The sequence below is a fragment of the Alligator sinensis genome, unplaced genomic scaffold, assembly GCF_000455745.1.
Source record: "Alligator sinensis unplaced genomic scaffold, ASM45574v1 scaffold38_1, whole genome shotgun sequence".
Taxonomy (NCBI): domain Eukaryota; kingdom Metazoa; phylum Chordata; order Crocodylia; family Alligatoridae; genus Alligator; species Alligator sinensis.
The window spans coordinates 38,562-58,675 of NW_005842179.1; the positions used below are offsets into that span (position 1 = coordinate 38,562).

The 20,114-nt window shown below is 46.9% G+C and overlaps 1 protein-coding gene across 1 annotated transcript in view; it reads right to left on the reverse strand.

Annotated features, from left to right (window-relative positions):
* LOC102373482 (nephrocan-like) overlaps positions 1–20,114 on the reverse strand; it is a 57,188-nt gene that overhangs the window by 15,225 nt on the left and 21,849 nt on the right. Inside the window, exon 3 of the mRNA XM_025207052.1 lies at positions 6,380–6,524. Within this exon, the coding sequence (XP_025062837.1) occupies positions 6,380–6,524 (145 nt within the window). The remainder of the gene's footprint in view (positions 1–6,379; positions 6,525–20,114) is intronic.

The following is a 20,114-nucleotide window of genomic DNA, read 5'->3' on the forward strand; positions in this document are numbered from 1 at the left end:
CTGCACTTGGGCAGTAGTAACCAGCAGCACACTTATAAGATGGGAAACTCCCTTCCTGAGAGCACGGAGGCAGAAAGGGATCTAGGAGTCATCATTGACTTCAAGATGAACATGGGCCAACAATGTGAGCTCACAGTCAGCAGGGCTAACCGGACCTTATCGTGCATCCACAGGTGCATCTCAAGTAGGGCCAAGGAGGTGATCCTCCCCCCCTATGCGACACTGGCCAGGCCATAGCTGGAGTACTGTGTCCAGTTCTGGGCACCCCACTCCAAGAGGGATGTGGACAACATTGAGAGGGTCCAGAGGAGGGCCACCCGCATGATCCGGGGACAGCAGGGCAGACCCTACAATGAAAGGCTACGGACCTGAACCTGTTCAGCCTTCACAAGAGAAGGCTGAGTGGGGACCTGGTGACCATCTATAAACTCACTAGGGGGGACCAGAAGGGTTTGGGGGAGACCTTGTTTCCCCTAGCGTCCCTAGGGATAACAAGGAATAACGGCCACAAGTTGTTGGAGAGTAGGTTTAGATTAGACATCCATAAGAACTACTTCACAGTTAGGGCGGCTAGGATCTGGAACCAACTTCCAAGGAAGTGGTACTGGCTTCTACTCTGGGGGGCTTTAAGAAGAGGCTTGATGTCTACCTGGCTGGGATCATTTGAGCCCAGTTTTCCTCCTGCCCAGGCAGGGGGTCGCACTTGAAGATCTACAAGGTCCCTTCCAACCGTACTTCTATGATTTTAGGATTCTATGAAATTACACTCTAAAATACAAGGTGTTCAGTTAACAGTTAATAAACACTCTAATAATGCACACCAAGTATCAAACAATCAATAAAAACTCCAAAATATGAGACGCAAGAGTTCTCTAGTGATTCCCCTCTTCTACAGGGTCTCTTCCTCCTGCCTCTTTATTGAGGCTACCTTTCCCTGAGTGTCACTCCCCAGTGGGAGACCTGTTGCCCCACTGACTCATGTCTCCCAAGGAGCCGGGTGGGGCAATGTTCATAAGCTCCCAGTGGCTCAATCCTTCTCAGGGGGAGTTGCGGGCCTGGGCCGCATCATACATGCCCAGGGCTGGGTCACTCTGAATGCTTGTCCCCACGCTCGGGAACTGCTTTGTTCCTGGGGCCCTTACAGACCCACTGCAGGGAATGGGTCCCAAACCGCCGAGCCCTCCTCCTCCAGGGCCTTACGCCCCGCAATGACTCAATCCGTGGTAGCACCAGCTCCAGTGCCCAGCCTCGTGCCAGGGTTGGAGACCTGAGCCACCTTACTGCGGCTCCTAGGGTCCCAGTCCCTCATAGGCCCTCCATGCAGCGACACCTACTGTGTAGCCCAGCCTCATGTGGGGGGTTGGAGACCCAAGCCACCTCACTGTGGCTCCCAGGGTCCCAGTTCCTTGTGGACCCTCCGTATAGCAACACCTGCACTGTAGCCCGGCCTCATGCTGGGGTTGGAGACCTAAGCCACCTTGCTGCGGCTCCCAGGGTCCTAGTCCCTCACGGACCCTCCATGCAACAATGCCTGCACTGCAGCCTGGCCTCGTGCCAGGGTTGGAGACCTGAGCCACCTCACTGTGTCTCCCAGGGCCCCAGTTCCTTGTGGACCCCCCATGCAGTGACACCTGCACTGCCTACCGCTTCCATCCAGCGGTGGAATCTTTCAGGCTCTTCTGGGCAGCCAGATATGCCCGCTGGGCAGCTCTCCCAGCTCTTCTTGGCCCCAGGACCTCTTCCTCCTTCTTCATCCCTCACCAACTGTGCCGTGTGCTTGGCACACAGCTGGTTATATCCTTTCTGGGACTCCACCCCCAGATTGAAAATGAACCAATTAGCGGGGCTGCAAATGCAGTTCCCAATTAAATCCATTCTTGCCCCTGCCTTTGGAGTACAGGGGGAGCGGACTCTCCTCCTGGCTCCTCCTGTGCCTGTCTTTGGTGGGTTATGCCCTACAAATCGCATTCGCTGTCTCCTAAGCCCGGATAGCTGGGCAAAGCCCAGCAAGCCCACCGCAGGCTTCTTAAGGCAGATTAGTATAATTTTCCTTTCCCATCCATTTGGTGTGCCTTAGTAGGCCTTACAGTTGGTTCTGAGATTTAAACATTTATCCCTTTTTTGCAATTCCCAAACATAAGGCAATATAAATCATCTGAACCAAGGCATATTTTAAACAATATATGCTCCCTCTTTGCCAAAAGGTGCTGCTTGTTCATTTCCAGGGATTTTGATTTTCTTTGTTTAAAAATTGCAAAATCACTGGTAAAAATCACAAGTGCTCTGATGTAAAAACCAAAAATCTGCATTTTTCCATTATGTAAATGAAACACCACTGTATATATCAGTATTAGTTGAATACAATGTTTTATTAATTTATTTATAATTTTAAAGGAATTTGGAAGCCTACCAGTGCCTCAATCATTATAATAAAATAAATTATATATACCGATATATTTTGGCATTTGGTTTTGTTTTTTTTATTCATAGAAAATCAAAGCTCTCCCTGGCCCCTTCGTTCTCCAGGACGTGGGTCCAGCTGTGGCTGTCTTGCCCCCTGCTTTGTGGTGCTGAGCAGCGCTGATATACCAGTCCCCTGCCCATGCCATGTCCTTTCACTCCCAAGCAACAACCCCCACCCCACTCCCAGCCCTACTGGTGCCCCTCATTCCCTACCCACAGCCGCCTAGCTCAACCAGTGCCCCTAAGCCTTGACCCACAGCTCCCCATCCCCCAGCCCTCACTGGTACCCCTCACGTCCAACCCAGAGTCCCCACATGCCCTCCCAGGTGCCCCTTACTCCCAACCCATATCCCCCTGGCCCTGCCAGTGCCCTTCAATCCCCACCCACAGCCCCTCATCCTCCCAGCCTTGCTGATGCCCTTCACTTGTGACCTGCAGCCCCCTGCCCTACCCAGCCCTGCCAGAACGGGCCTCCAGCTGCCAGGACTATGGGACCAGGGCCAAGGCTCACAGCCTCCTCCCTCTGCTCCAGCAGCACCCAAGCCCTGGCTACTGCCCACAGGAGGTGGCAGCGGCTGCTATGGCTGGAGCAGAGCGTGGAGCCTGGTTCCCGCTCTGCCCCCATGAGCAGCATGGCCAGAACAAAGCCCGTGGTGAGGGAGGGGAGAGGATGCAAGCTGCAAGCTGTTTGCCCAGGGCTCCCCAATCTGTTCCCCTCTGGGGACCTCCACAGTCCAATGGGCAGGACCCATCGTTGGAGGCCAGGGAGGCTTGGTGCCACCACTGGGAACCCACTCTGGCCATGCCACCACAGCAAGGTCCCATGCCCTCCTGGCAGCAGCAGCGGTGGTGCAAAGCCGTGCCCCCCTGCCGCCGCACGTGGGCAAGGGCATCCCACCATGGTGGTGCAGCTGGCATGGGGCTCATGGCAGTGACCAAGCCTCCCTGCCCCCCCCAATGCCAGGTCCTGCCTGCTGGGCCATGGAGGCCCCAGAGGGAGGGCAGCAGGGTAGGGAACCCCCAGCTCATAGCAGGCAGCCCGCATCCGCCCCTGCCCTATACACAAATCTGGGCATCATATTCCCCCCATGTACCCACAGGAGTGCATGCAGTGGCAGGGAGCTAGTCCCTCTGCCACCCCTCGGGTGAGCTGCCCATGGCTCCATCTCACTTCCCCAAGCAGGCCCCATGGCCATGCCCTCCCACTCTGGTCCTGGACCCCAGGCCCCATACACCGCCTTGGCTGGGCAGTGCCCCCAGCCCTGCCCCACTCTCTCCTTCACCATGGGGGCCTCAATCTGCCCCACCCACCCTCCCTCTCTTCCCCAGACCCACCTGGAAGGAGCCGCAGAAGCCGCTCTCCACACTGCCTGGCTGCACACACACACACGTGCCACAGTGCCCCTGCTTGATCAGCCTCCTACTGCTCCTCCCAGCCCCAAGCAGCCCCTGCAGGCATGAACCCTGCCAGCCTGCAAGGGGAAACCTGCTGTCCCCTCCATTTTTCTCTCTTATGGGAGAACATTCACATTTCTCTCCCTAAAAGGAGAAAATCTGCATTTTTCTCCATAAAAGGGGAAAATCCATGTTTTTCCATGGTGAGCAGAAAACCTGGATCCCTGCTCATTTCCTCGGCAGTCTATAATGTAAAGTGACACTCTCCAACATCCAGATCCCAAACATTAGATCCAAATATTTAGATGCTGTGAAAACAAGGTTCTACTAATTTAGTGTGAATAAAAGCATTTTCATTTTTGCCTTTATGTCTGCTAAAGCAGATATTTTTAAACACACCCTTCTGTAGCAATAACAGAAAAACAGTGAAATAGAAAACAGCAAAAACAGAACAGCAATAACAGTATTTCACTAGCAGATGTAAACCCTCAATTAATCTAATTAGAAATGGTTTTGAATTTAAAGTAAAAGTGACCAGACTAGATTCACAGTTTGGGAAGAGCAAAATGCAGAAATGAAACAAAAGCACGTCATAACAATTTATCATTATCATTATTGTTATTATTATTAGTAGTAGTATTTTAATTTCAATAAACTAGAGAGGTTAAAAAAATAAAAAGAAAGCAAGTATCTCTTGAAAGCTATCACATGAAAAAGCATTTATTTTAAAACTGAAAAATGAGGTATTGATCCTGTAAGCACTTACATATATGCTGAATGAGATTGTTCATGTCTGTACAGTTAATCATGTGCTTAAGTTCCTCTGGGGTCAGGGATGAAGTTTTATTTTAAGCAAAGACAGTCACATAGAAAGAAAAGTGAAAAATATATTTGGAAGCTTAGCTCACTCTTCATTAAAGATCCTTGATAAACAGTCAGAAAGAATAAAAATACATGTATTATGTTGAACAGAATAAGCAGCAAAAGAACACTTATTTCTTTTCTTTGCAAAGTTAACAGTAGAAGGGCACCAGTTGTTCAGCTCAGTGAATTTATAGTACAATTACATGAATGAAATCACAGGGCAATTCGTTGTACTATAAATAATCAGGACAAGAAATATCTCTATTAGTTTAATTCCCTTTTATGGAGAAAAATGCAGATTTTCTCCTTTTAGGGAGAGAAATGTGAATTACTATTTTTCTTTCACACTTAAAATGTGGTTGCATTTCCTAAGAAAGAGCAAATGGACATACTGGAAGAAGGAGTTCATTAACCAGGCTATATAAGTATATTAAAGGCACACTGGTGAGCATTGGTTTTTCCAAGGAATGGACCAATAGCAAGAGAATGATGGATATCAGTAATGACTTAGAAAATAGCAAAAATTAATTCTTTGCTTTGGTTAAACTTCAGCATTGCTCTCAAAGCTGAGATTACTTAACTGTACAAGCAAAAAGAGACCCAAATATTGCTCCAAAGTGATTTTTATCCTAGTTTATACAATCCTAAGAGTAAAAACAAAAGATATAGTTGATAACAGTTAAAATTATACTCCTGGTATAAAAGCAAATATACTTCAGTAAAAATGTATCCCTCTTACAGAGAATTCCTTAAGAAACTATTCATAGAAAACTGGCACACAGAACATGTATAATGCAGAGGGCTGTATTTCCCTAGTGTCCAGCCATATCAATTGAATTTATTGTACCAATATTATGTTACGGTGAGAATAGGGAAAAGTTATTTTAGCATGTGCTGCAAAAACATCATCTGGTACTAACTTTTGTACAGTATTGCAGGATTCAGTGATGCCTAGGAAAACTCAGAGTAAGCTATTATAACAAGAATTATTATTTAGAAATCAATTTATTTCCTTATTTAGTGAGATCATTTACAGTTAAAAATTGCTTTAATTTATATCAAGCACACACCTCCCACACTGACTTCAGAGATGCAGGGCAAGGTCCAGAGTAACCAAATGTTCACCAGGCATTTTTAATAGAAGCTGTATCATCAGCTTATAAAATGGAGATGGGAAATGATGCTGTTACATTCATTTTGAAAACCATTTCTGTTTTCTAAAATCCGAACTTAGCAGGAGAAGCAACAAATTAGATTTTAGAGAAGCTACGCTTTCTTGGTGAAGAAGTAAGTTTTCAGAGAAGCTATGCTATCTCAGTGAAGCAATGGGTGCTTGACCAATTAAAAAGTGATCAATTTTTGGCTCACTGTTACTAATTATAAAACGTGTATGCACAAGATCATCAATATAATAACTCTGTATAAATCATATAAGAAACAAATCCTTCAAGCAGTTTACACAGGCACTCTGATACCATGGTGATGGGAACAGGATAATCTGTAAAAAACTGGAAGAACAAAAAGCAGAGAGTGCACAGTTGTACCCAACCTTTAGCATCTGGAATAAACCTCTTGCTGGGCTTGACTTGAAAGTTACTAGCAGATAAAAAGAAACCTAATTGAAAAGGGAACTTATTTAGACCGGGCTTTCTCTTACCTGGAGTTGTTTGATCTTGCTGTGGCTAATGTACAGCCTCTTGGTGGTGAAAGGCATCTCTGTAGGTATCTCTATAATTCTGTAGCACTGCACTGTCTGTGCAGAGTCACAGTTGCATCTTCTGGGGCAGGTGGTACTTGAACCACTGTAAATAGGAAACAAAAGGAGTAAAACATAAGAGACACACATCTTCTGAAACAGGAGCCCTGAAACTGAGACATTTAACAGCAACAGAGAGTGTGTATTTAGGCACTAGAAGCCCTTTTATACCATGAAATCTGATAAAAGGCTGTTATAACTGTGTGCTTTGCCCATGTGAAATGGCAGCAAAAACAACACCTTAATTTGTCTGGGTTAAAATGTTAGCAAGCATTACAAAGAGTGAGGGGCTTAAAGAATGATAAGGTGACTTTATATTTGTAGGTATGTGAAATTAGTGTTATTTATTGCCTGACATTTAATCTGCAAACATCCATATTATCTGCTAAAAGAAAAAACAGATTTACTTTCCAAATCATTTTGATACAGTGTAGTGATGCTGGATGATACATTTTCTTATGGGCTTACAGACATTTGAAAAGCCTGAGGCAGAATCAATCTAAGTTACATAGTTTTCTGTAAATGGGCTTAGTTTAGATTGGTTTGATGAAAAAAAAATCTGTATTACCCCATGGCTTGAACAGCTTGTATGTTGCCACAAATTTCCAAATTGAGAAACTCCTATTCTTTTTTTAATTAAATAGTTGTGAGACCTTAGAAAACTTTTACTATATATCCAGTGGTATAGGAGCAAGAAAATGTTATTTATTTAAGGTCCATTTCCCTTATCTCAGGTGGGGAAAACTCTGAGGTTTCTTTTATGGAGCTTTCTCCACAGTTAATCAACAAGAGAAGGGACCTTCTTGTAGAATAAAGTGTGAGCTAATTCCCTACCTCTGTGGATCTCAGGTCTGTAAGTACAGAAGTCTATGACCTTCATAGCAGATTTCTCTCTTCAATTGAAATACATTTCCACTTAGACCTCTATGGAGCTGGTCATAGCAATCAGGAATGGTTTTATCCCTTTTTCCTGCTCTGAGACTTACCCACGGTTCACACAGAGATCTTTGGCTCTCTAAAATGTATACTGCACAGCCTGTGGAGAGGGATGTGTCCAGAAAGAGAACTAAGCCATTTTTCCATAAAGGAAGGGAAAATCCATGGCTGTGACTCACTTCTGAATGAGGATCTTGACTGGGGCCTCTTTTTCTTAACTGTTCTGTATAGCCAGTGAAGAAAGTTCTTTCTCATATAAATCAGGGGCCTTTGTCCTTTTCTTTTGCTTTAGCAGTTGCACACAAAAGGATTTCCACATTTTTGAATGATAGCTTTTGTGAAAGGTGCCTTATTAATAGTCACAGACATGTAAGCCTACAGAGAACAAGAGTCGAATCAGGCATCAGCAATGCCAATGTTCTCAGACTACTGTGGTAGTTATGGCCTAACACAGTTCTTGAAGGACTTTGGGCCCAGCTCTGCTTCTGTTGAATTTAGTAGTAATATTTCCCTTTGCTTCAATGCAATTTTCCCAACCAGTGTCCCACGGCACAAAAGTGTGCCATCAGAAATGAATAGGTGTGCCGTGGAATTTTGCCATGGCAATGAGCTACAGTGAGCTACAATAGGTATGAGGATGGGGAATGCCTTAACAAGTGTGCCGCAGAAAAATTTTATTAAAGTAAGTGTGCCTTGGACTGGGAAAGGTTGGGAAACACTGCTTTAATGGAAGTAAGATGTATAATTATGAAAGCCATTCAGTCTTCATAGCCATGTTTGGCTGGTCTCCTGAAGCTATTAAACATCTATGCCAACTAGAAGTGAGTGAAAGGTTTGAAAGATTTAACTGCAATTTTGTAAACTATTTTAAAGAATATTTAATCAATTTAGTTCCATCTGTTTTCAGTATTTCATAATGTGGAGGTATTCTTCACTCCAGGCACTCCTTTATTCCACAATTATTGACATATCTTCTATTTGGCTTTTTTATGTCCTCATGAATTCCTTATGTCCTCATCATGAGTCGGGCTCAGAAATTACTGAGCTCTCAAACTGACTGGAAAATTCCACACAGTATGTGCTTATTTGTGCCATGAGTGCTGGAAGAAGACTACTATAAATTAAATTTAAAATAATGTATTATTTTACATAACATTTTCCCATATATTTAAATGCTTAAAATATGACTAACTCAAAATGGAATTGTACTAGGTTATCACAAGGCATCCACGTGGCCATGGAACTATTTTCAAGTGTGTAGCAAAGAGGCATGCAAGCTGTGCAAAAAATATTTGCAATTATATTATATAAAATAATATCATTATTATTTACAATGAAGCATGTGCATGTTTATTTACTATTCACATTCAAAAAATTGCTGAGTCAATTTTTCTGATTTTTTTTTTTGTGGTTAAAAGTACCCTCTGGAAGAGACCATGTAAGAGAAATTCAGCCCTAAAATGAACGTTTAAGAGCGTTAGAATCAACTGAAAGAGAAAATTTGGATTGGGAACATTTACTCAACCTTAATTTCAGTGAGGTAAGGAGATTAGTCGGGGACAGACTGAGGTCCCGGAGGGGAGGGGAGTTGGGAGTCCAAGAAGAGTGGTCATTCCTTAAGGAGACCATCCTCCAAGCTCAAAGGGTGGCAATCTGAACAAGGGTCAAAGGGAGCAACAGTGCTCAAAAGCCCCCTTGGCTAACAAAAAGCATCCAGGAACGTCTCAAGGCTAAAAAGGAGGTGTACACACAATGGAAGGGAGGGGCCATCACCAGGGAAGACTATACAGCTGTTGCTCGGGTTTCTAGGGGGCTGTTAGGAAGGGTAAGGTGAAGATGGAACTGGGACTAGCAACCCGAATCAAGGACAATAAGAAGTTCTTTTTTAAATACATAGGGGGTAAAAAGAAGGTTCTGGGTAATGTAGGGACTCTGCAGGACATGCTAGGAAGTCTGGTGGTCGCACCAGACGTCAATGCTAACATTTAACAACTTCTTTGCCTCCATTTTTCTGAGCAGGAACCAGGTCATCCCCCCATCGTGATCCCTGATTCTCCCAGGTGAGGTGCAGCCAGGCCCAGGGTCAGAGTGGACCTAGTCAGGGACCTCCTGGTGGGACTGGACATGTCCAAATCAGTAGGTCCTGACGATCTCCACCCCAGAGTGCTGAATTAGCAGAGGTCATTGTGGGTCCCCTGGTACAGCTTTACGAGCACTTGTGGTATTCTGGCAAGGTGCCAGAGGACTGAAAGAGGACCAGTGTGGCCCCATTTTCAAAAAAGGGAGGAAGGAGGACCCAGGAAACTATAGGCCTGTTAGTCTTACCTTGGTCCTGGGGAAGCTCTTCGAGAAAATTATGCAGGAGCACATCTGTGAGGGACCAGCAGGGGAGTGTATGCTTAGGGGCCACCAACATGGGTTCATCAGAGGCAGGTCCTGTCAGACCAACCTGGTGGCCTTCTATGATCAGGTCACTAAATTCTTGGATGCAGGTGTTGTGGTGGACGTAGTCTTTCTGGACTTTAGAAAAGCCTTCAACACCGTCTCTCACCCCATTCTCATTAAAAAATTAGGCAACTGTGGTGTCAATCCCTACATGGTCAAATGGGTCGCCAGTTGACTGGAGGCCCACACCCAGAGAGTGGCGGTAGATGGGTCTTTTTCGATCTGGAAGGATGTGGGCAGTGGGGTCCCCCAGGGTTCGGGCCTGCACTGTTCATCATCTTCATCAGCGACTTGGACGAGGGCATAAAAAGCACCTTGTTCAAATTCGCAGATGACACTAAGATGTGGGGGAAGGTGGGCATGCTAGAGGGGAGGGACAAGCTGCAATCAGATTTGGACAGATTACAGAGGTGGGCAGATGAGAACAGGATGGATTTCAACACTGACAAGTGCAAGGTACTGCACCTGGGGAGGAAGAACCAGCAGCATACCTACAGCCTGGGGAACTCCACTCTTGCCAGCACAGAGGCAGAAAAGGATCTTGGAGTTATTATTGGCTCAAAGATGAACATGGGCTGCCAATGTGGGGGGCAGGTCCATGGAGGTGATCCTCCCCCTCTATGCGACCTTGGTCAGGCCCCAGTTGGAGTACTGCATCCAGTTCTGAGTGCCGCACTTCAGGAGGGATGTGGACAACATTGAAAGGGTCTGGAGGAGGGCCACTCACATGATCAGGGGGCAACAGGACAGGTCCTATGAGGATAGGCTACAGGATCTGAACCTGTTCAGCCTCCACAAGAGAAGGCTGAGGGGGGATCGGGTGGCCATCTATAAAGTGGCCAAGGGAGACCAGCAGGCAATGGGAGAGTCGCTGTTCCCCCAAGCACTACCGGGAGTAACAAGGAACAACGGCAAAACAGACAAAGAGCAGATCAGGCTGGATATCAGGAGGCACTACTTCACAGTCAGGGCTCCCAGGATCTGGAACCAACTTCCAAGGGAAGTGGTCCTCGCTCCTACCCTGGGGGTCTTTAAGAGGAGGCTAGATAGACACGTTGCCGGGGTCATCTGACCCCAGCATTCTTTTCTGCCTGTGGCATGGGTTTGGACTTGATGATCTGTCCAGGTTCCTTCCGACCCTACTACTAATTATGAATTAAATTTAAGTAAGATGAAGAAAAAATCACAAGACACAGCAATAAATACTATGTGCCTCTTATGCACTAAATCCATATTGCTTTAGCTCTCTCTATGCTGCTTTTTATCTCAGGCTTGTGTCCCAAAGTTGAGAGTTCCTCACTTATTACCTAGCCCTTTTATTTTTGGATGAAGCAGAGAATGCCACAATATTTCAAGATCTGAACAATGCAATGAAGGCTGAAAAGTTTTACTTAACTACTGGTGTGCTTGTATATCTGTATGCAAATCATACTACACCTGTAAGCAATAGAAATTGTATTGTAGAGTTTATTTTGTACCATTTCAGCCTGTATTATTAGATTGTTAGTCCTTGTACGAAGGGAACCTGATGCCTGCACTGATATAAAATTACAAATTTTAATTACACAAGTCCATCATTACAGACAAAAGAAAAGGGACATCTTTCAGTTAATGTAATTCTTCAGAAAAGTTCTTGAAGATCAGGTGGGGAATTAAGCTAAGGAAATGAAGTCTAGATGAAAGTATTGAACCATGGATCTTCATGCTCAAGGAAGCTCTTTCATGGCTGGATTCAGGATTTTAAAAAGGAGGGTGTGAGAGCAGCAATTGGTGCCACAGGGGTGACCACACGCCCCCACTCTCAGCCTATGTAGCTCCACTGGGGAGGGCAGACCACACTGCAAGAGCAGCAGCCAGGGCCTTTTTTTAGGCTAGGGAGCACGCTGGAAACCCCCCCCAAAACCCCACCAGCTCGGTGATCAGCCATAGGCGGACCCCGGGTGCCCCCCCCCCAACCCAGGAGGCACCAGTCACAAAGCCGGGGGCTTGGGGAGGGGGCCCCCTGTGCACTCCCTGGTGAACCAGGAAGTCAACCAGAAGTGCTTCTGGTCCATTTCTGGGTCTGCTTCTGAGCACACTGGGGAGCCCCCAGTGCTTCTGTGGGATGTTGCATCTGCCCCAGCACCACAGCGTTCGGAGCCCCTGCTACTTAGAGGTATGTAGAAAAAACATTTGAAGCTGTATCTACGTCTGAATCACTGAATCTGTCCGAATCTGTCCAAATCGATTTGGAGGGTTCCGAATTGATTCAGAGAAATTAAAGGGTCCTCTGGTTCGATTCAGATTTGGAGATTCAGCCACTGAATCAGGCCAAATCTCCACTGAATTGAATCAGGGACTAAAGCTTTGCACAGCCCTAATAGCTCCAGCAGAGACTCCAGTAAGGCGCCAGCAGAGACTGAAGACACAGCAGGGTCTGCCTGGCTTCCCCCTGCCCTACACCCCTTGCTGCTCAAGCAGGAACTCCGCCCCCCTCTCTGCCTCCCTCCCATCTCCCACAGCATGGATGCTAGCCCCATGGACCCTAGGCTTGTGATATGCTAGCTAATGCTTAGAGGTGTCGGTGCGTATGCCTCTCTCCAATTTCACTGGCAGACAGAACAGTGACCACTTAGGTCTGTTTGGAGCTAATCAACAGGTCAGCCAGTAAGCTGTTCAAGAAGTTTTAAGTAATGAAGAGAGGCCATTGTTTTGCTAATTGGGTGATAAAGATTGTTATCACTATCAGCCCCCAGCTGGCTTGCTTGCCTTTCAGTTTGCTGCAGACAGTATGATGAAGCAGGGAGGGAGATTAAAAAGCTCCATATCACCAACAGATACATGCAATGCATTTCCTCCCACCCTTGCCTCAGAGTGCTAGCCCTGGACTGGGGGCTGGCAACACTCCTGCCCCTTGAGCAGCCAGCAGGGAAAAGCCTGGGACCATGCTGGCAGGCCTCCCTAATGAGAGAGTCCTCTGGCCATGCCCCGCTCAGCTCAGCTCCCTGCAGAAGGGAAGGGAGGGCTGCTCTAGTGCTAGAAGCTGGGGGCTTCTAGCCTGAGCCACTGTAGGCATGTGCCTGAATTCCTTCTGTCCAGAAACAATGTCTGTCCGGTTTCAAACTAATTCAGCCTAGTCTAGACTAACCTGCAAAGACTGAATCGATTCAGGTTCAGGCTTTTTGAATGTCTGCCCCTAGCCTTAAAGTCCCTGAATTAGGTAAGAATCACCTCCCCGCCCAATCTTGGCATCCCTTCCTCTTCCATCTCCCCCTTCTCCTCTCTATTTATGCCTCTGATTTCAGGAAGGGAAGACCTACCCACTGCTGCTATTGACTCAGCTGCTCCTGACCTGCTGAAGCCAGGGCTCAGGGGAGTGGCTATGTGCAGGTGAGTGGATGTACAGGGAGAGAGGCTCAGCCCAGGACAGTAGTTATAGCAGGAGGGTTCTGCCTCCCTTTGTCTGCTCTCAGGATAGCAGTAGACACTCAGGAGGACTGGGCTGGAGGGGAAGGGAAACTGCCTGCCATTATTGTCCTTGATTGAGCCTGGCTCCTCATGCAGGCCAGCTGGAGTGGGGCAGGAATGGCTCTTGGGCTGCAGCTGCAGGGAAAGGGGGTAGTGGGAGGAGAGGTGCTTCTGAGCACGGAGAAGGGAGAGGGTGCTGAGAGTGGGAGGGGGGATTCTTACCTGCTTCAGGGACTTAAAAAATGTCCCCAGCTACTGCTCCTGTGCTGGGGTCTGTAACAGGGGTTCAATTACATCAACTGCTGGATCTGCCCCTAGGTTCTTTCCAGAGTCATAACAAGCAGTTTTTGCACCCAGGTCAGTGGGGATGGCTGGGGCAACTGTAGCTGCAGCTAGGCTGGCACCAACAACAGCCAGATCAGCACCAAGGGTCACTGCCACTTTTGCAGTCCTTCTAAATTGGTGCCTGTGGCTAGCGGGCCTTTTGCCCACCCCTAATTACACTACGTAGATGCTTACTTGGGAAGAGGATTTCAGGTGGCATTCCCCAGAGGTCTGTCATGGGTTCATAGATTTCATAGATTTCATAGACATTAGGCTGGAAGGGACCTCAGAAGATCATCGAGTCCAGCCCCTTGCCCCAGGGGCAGGAAGTCAGCTGGGGTCATAGGATCCCAGCAAGAAAAACATCTAGGTTTCTCTTGAAGGCGTTCAAAGTAGGTGCTTGAACCACCTCCAGTGGCAGGCCATTCCAGACCTTGGGGGCTTGGACAATAAAGAAGTTCTTCCTTATGTCCAGCCTGGAACGGTCTTGTAGGAGTTTATAACCATTCAACCTTGTCATCCCTTAGGGTGCTCTGGTGAACAAATGTTCCCCCAGGTCCTGGTGAACACCCCTTATAAACTAATAGGTGGCCATCAGATTGCTCCTGAGCCTGCGCTTTTCCAGGCTGAAGAGTCCCATAGCTCTCAGTCTCTCATCATAAGGTCTGTTTTCCTGACCTCTGATCACGCGTGTGGCTCTCCTCTGGACTCTCTCAAGCTTCTCCACATCTTTTTTGAATTGTGGAGCCCAAAACTGGATGCAGTACTCCAGCTGCGGCCTCACCAAGGCCGAGTACAACAGGCGAATGACGTCCTGGGATTTGCTTGAGAAGCATCTATGGATGCAAGCCAGCATTTTGCTCACTTTACTAGCAGCGGCATCACATTGGAGGCTCATGTTCATTTTGTGGTCAATAATCCTGACCCCCAAGTCCCTCTCGTCCGTAGTGCTAGTCAGCATAGCACGGCCGAGACTATAGACATGCTGCAGGTTTTTCCTCCCAAGGTGGAGAACCTTGCATTTTTCAGTGTTAAACACCATCAGGTTCTCGTCCACCCATTTCCTGAGCCTGTAAAGGTCAGCATGGATTACCCTCCTGACCTCAGGTGTGGATGGTTTACCCCAAAGTTTGGTATCATCAGCAAACTTGGCCAGTCCGCTTATGACTCCAATCATTCATCATTAATGAAGAGGTTGAACAAAATAGGTCCAAGGACAGAGCTTTGAGGGACCCCACTGGTCACAGGGCACCATGACGATTGACTTCCGTCAATCACCACCCTCTGGGTCCGACCACGGAGCCAGTTTCCCAGCCAGCGGATCATGTTGGACCCGAGGCCGCAGTTGGCCAGTTTTGCCAAAAGGTTATCATGGGATACCAGATCGAAGGCTTTTTTAAAGTCAAGATATATGACATCAATCTCTTCCTCCTTGTCCAGGTGATAGGTCACTTGGTCATAAAAGGAAATGAGATTGGTCAAGCATGACCTACCTGCAACAAACCCATGCTGGCTATCCCTCAGGGTGTTGCCATCTGCCAGTCCATTAAGAATGGCCTCTTTGATGATTTTTTCTAAGACCTTCCCTGGGATAGAGGTCAGGCTGATGTGCCTGTAGTTTGCTGGATACACTTTCCTCTCTTTCTTGAAGATAGGCACCACATTGGCCTTCTTCCAGTCTTCGGGCACTTCACCAGAGCACCAGGAGCTCTCAAAGATCCTTGCCAGGGGCTGAGCTATGATGCTAGCTAGCTCCTTGAGTACTCTGGGGTGTAAATTGTCAGGGCCAGCTGACTTGAAGGTGTCCAGCCTCTCAAGCTGTTCCTTCACGAGGTCAGCATTGATGGAGGGCAAGGAACCACCCTCACTTAGGCGTCCCTGTCCCGTAATGGGCAGGGGCATCCCATGGGACTTGTGAAAGACCAAGACAAAGTACCCATTTAGTAAGTTGGCTTTTTCCTGGGCATCGGTTGTCAGTTGTCCCTTCTGGTTTAGTAGGGGTCCAATGTTGCCCTTGCTTTTCCTTCAGCTCCCCACATATCTAAAAAAGGACTTTTTATTGTCCTTGATACTTGTAGCCAGTTGGAGTTCCATCGCAGCCTTGGCTTTCCTGGTTTGCTCCATGAAGGTCCAGACCAGTGCAGAGTATTCCTCCTTGGAGGTGGATCCCATCCACCATCCTTTGTAGGTCTGTCTTTTTAGACGCAGGAGGACCTCTAGTTCCTTGTTGAGCAAAGGGGGCTGCTGTGCCCTCTTGCTGCCTTTCCTTTGAGACGGGATAGCCTTAGCTTGTGCATCTAGGATCGCTCCCTTGAGGAGCAACCACTCTTCCTGGACTCCCTTCCCCTTGGCCTGATGCCTTTGCAAGGGTTGCTCAGCTACGGAGTGGCGGTAGTCCCCGTGACCCCCAGTGGGCTTAGTTTAAAGCCCGGTGGAGCAGGTCAGCCAGTCTGGCTGAGAAGAACCTCCTCCCTAGCGGAGAGAGGTGGAGGCCGTCCCTTCCCAGCAGCTCACTGCCTCTCTCACCAAAGAGCAGACTGTGGTCATGGAAGCCAAAGCCTTCCCAATGACAACAGCGCCATATTTTTGGTTCACTACCTGGATCCTCTTGTACTGTTTTAATGATTTGGAGGATGGAGTACATAGATAATACCAAGATGGGTGGACCTTCAGACACTTTGGAATACAGGATGAGGATTCAAAATGACTTTGATAAAAAATGTTAAATGGTTTGAAATAAATGAAATTTACTTAGGACAAATGCAAAGTCCCCCACTTAGGGTGGACTAATAAAATGTACAAATACACATTGGAAAATGATTGAATAGGCTGCAGTATTGCTGGAAAAGATCTGGGGGTTATAGTGAACCATCACCTGAATATGAGTGAACAGTGCGTATTTGTTCCACAATGAACCTGTAAAATACTTGTCTGTATTTATAGGAGCATCACTTACAAGTCAAGGGAAGAGATTCTGCTCCTCTATTCAGTACTAGTGTAGCCTGGGCACACCTAACTATGAGCTCCCCACTCCAAATAGAAGAGATAGGTAGCTAAGCAGAAGTGCTGTGAGAGGGATCTGGAAAATACTGGCCAGTTCCCTCTATTCCCTATAGAGTCAGGCCAGGACCAGGAATAGCTTAACTATATAGAAATGTATTAATGTTTACAGGCTACCTTAAAAGATAGCTATTAATATACAACTGATACAGATATTTATAAATGTATAAGCAAATATTGGTAAATATGTTCAACAACAACAGACAAATATAGCTAGGCAGATAAACACAGGTATCAACAGGTAAGTTCAGGCAAGAACAATAACAATTAGATACAAATAAACCTCAACTTGCTGACATAACCCAGGCCACATTGGAGGATAACAATATAAGTATCTATCTATCTATCTATAGCTATTTACAAAATGGGAGATGCAAGTCTTCCCCCCCACCCTTCCAGGTACCCATGTAGCTGAGACTATTGGGTGTTTCCCTAGGTTGCCAAACCCTGGCAACATCCTAGGGGCAGGAGGGTCCCAGTACCTCCTCAGCCCCAGATGGGCCCACCCAGTCCCTAATCCCTCGGGACCCCCCCTTTCAGGACTTCCTCCCCTGTGGGGACCCATTTCCCAGGTAGTCACTGATCCAGGGAACAGGCTGGGAAGACTCCCAGAGCCACAGCTGCCTTGTCAGGGCCACCCAGGGCCCTGCCTTCTCTCCTCCATTGGGGCTCGTGCTGCCTCATGTGGGTCCCGACACCCGGGCCTTGCCTTCTGCCTTCCGTTGGGGCTTGGGCTGCCTCATGCAGGCCTTGAAACCCAGGCTGCTTGACGTCCGCTGCACCCTGCTGGTGCCTCCCAGCTGCCTGGCCTCACGCCGGGGAGGACTTGCAAACTCGAGCAGCCTAGTGCTGCTCCCAGGGTTTGGGACGCTATGCGCTGCTGTGTGCATTGAGTCTTCAGCTTCACACTGAGGGTAGCAGACCCAAGCTGCCATGTGCGACTCCCAGGGTCCGGTGGCTCCATGCTCCGCCACATGCATCGGGTTTCCAGGAACCGAAGCTGCCTCCCGCAGCACCCAGGGTCTGCCCAGTGCACCACTCTGTGCACCACTGGTGTTGTAGCTGAAGCCTCTTGCTGCTCCAGTCCCATCAAGGCAGTCTTCCAGGGCTCTTATGGGCTACTGCTTCCGCCCACTAGACAACTCTTCCTAGCTCTTCTTAGCCCTGCCTGCTTTGTCCCTCGACACATCTGCTGTGTGCTGCAGCTCCTTTTATTTGCTCTAGAGGCTCTGCCTCCAAAGGCTTGCTGGACCTGCAGAATGCAGGCTTCAATCAGGTCCGGGATGCTCTTTGCTCCTCCTCTGTGTGAGGGGCGGGGCTGGCCCTGCCCAGCCCTTACCTGATTGGTGGGTGGGCTCCACCAATCAAAAAGATTTTCCAAGCCCGTTTGAGCTGGCCTGTGTCAGTACGTCTGCCACACTGGTGAGGCCTCCCTGGAGTGCTGTGTCTATTTTGGGCACCTCACTTAAAGATATGGACAAGCTGAAAAGAGTCCAACAGAGACTAATAAATAGGATTAGACAATCTAGGAAACAAAATTTACAGGGAAAGATTTAAGAATTGAGATGATTAAATCTAGACAAGAGAAGGCGAGAGGGATTTGATAATAGTTTTCAGATACGTGAAAGGTGGTTATAAAGAGGATAGTAAACCATATTTTGTAACCACAGGGAAAAGGACAAAAAGTAACAATCCTAAATTGCAACAAGAGAAATATAGGTTGGATATTAGGAAAAACTTTCTAACTATGAGGGTTGTCAAGCCCAGGAAAATACTATTTAGAGAAGTTCTGAACTCTCTATCCTTAGAAGTTTTTAAGAGCAGGCTAGACAAACACTTGTCTAGGATGGTTTACATAGGGCTGATGTTGCCTTAAGCAGCGGTTGGATTAGTCAATTTTGAGGTCCCTTTTAACTCCATTCTTAATGATTCTGTGACGCTCAGGCACTCTGAGCATCTGCTATTCCAAGGAGCAAGAGATGGAACAAGCCTATTTCTAAAATGGCCTTCTTAAACTGACATGAACTTTTACTACTGCATACAGAAAATCTTGCCTGACTTTTGGCATAGTGATCAATTATGATTAAGCTTAGCAGAATTCGATTTTTATCTTTAAATAATTTTGACGGATAATATTGGTTCTTATGTTTAAGCATTTATTTCAATTTTTATTGATTTTAAATTTTCAGGATTGTGCAAAATTAGGGGTGTAGCGGGCACGCACACACACAGACGCATGCATACACAAACATGCCTCCTTCCTTCTCCAGCCCAGCGCACAGTAGGTGTTGGGGAACTTGCTGAGCCACTGAGCCCAGTGCTAGTGCCACTGAGCTCAGTTTCCTTTGTCCCATGGCAGCCGCTGCCCCCCCAGGCCCTTCCCCGCCTTGCTCCCCATCAAGGAAACCTCCAGCTGCTGCAGTAGCATTTGCCCCTTACAGCCAGTGGCTCATTTGGCCTGCCCACTCCTGCCTGAGTTTGCAAGGGAGGGCTGGCTAGCCCCCTGCAGGCATCAAGCTAGGAGGTGGAGATGGGGACAGACAGACACACATACACAGACACACTGCCCAGCCTGCTCCACGCCCCCTGCCGGTTGGTGCTTAGCAGGAGCCTGTCCAGGCATCATGGCAGCAGCTTATTCTTACATCCCCTTTCTATAAATTTTGATTATTAATGATGGAAATATTTTCTGTTGGTCTGTGAGTGTAAGGTGAACTCATCATTTGTCATTGTTTAACCCCCAAAAACCTGAATCTTGCCAAGCCTGATTATGATAAAATATGTGGACAAGTACAATTTGCAAGTGTTTTAAAACAAACATTTTATGATATCTTGATGTAGGTTCTGATACCTGACATTTCCTAAAAAGTTCAAATTACCCTGAAAAAAGAATGAAATCATTCTGTATAATGCCCTGTACCTAGAACATATTTTATCAGGTGATGCCCTGGTGACTGGACTGCAAATATTAGCATAGGTCACCTACTGACAATAATGTCCATGCAAGTAACTTGTCCAACTCAAAATATCATGCCAGTTACATATCAAACAGTTTTACAAAATTAATGATTTTTGCTCAAGGATGAAGATCGAACCTGAGCTTGGTTAGTAAGAGCTCTGGTAGAACTATATACGTAAGATTGAATAGTCAATGGGACTCCTCCCATGCATGGGAGTCTTGTATTAAATTCAGGCCCAATTGTGTAAATCAGAAGTTACTCTACTGAAACTAGAGTTCCTCACTGTAAAAACCACTGTATTATATAATCATAAAATTGCAATAGACCTTAAAGGTCATCTAGTCCAACCCTATGCATTGATGCAGAATTTGCTATCAGAATATAACAAAATAAGGTTCTGCATTCTTGTCTTTTCATTTTCATGTGTAGCAACTATATCCTCTAGCCTTTCAAATTAATGTAGG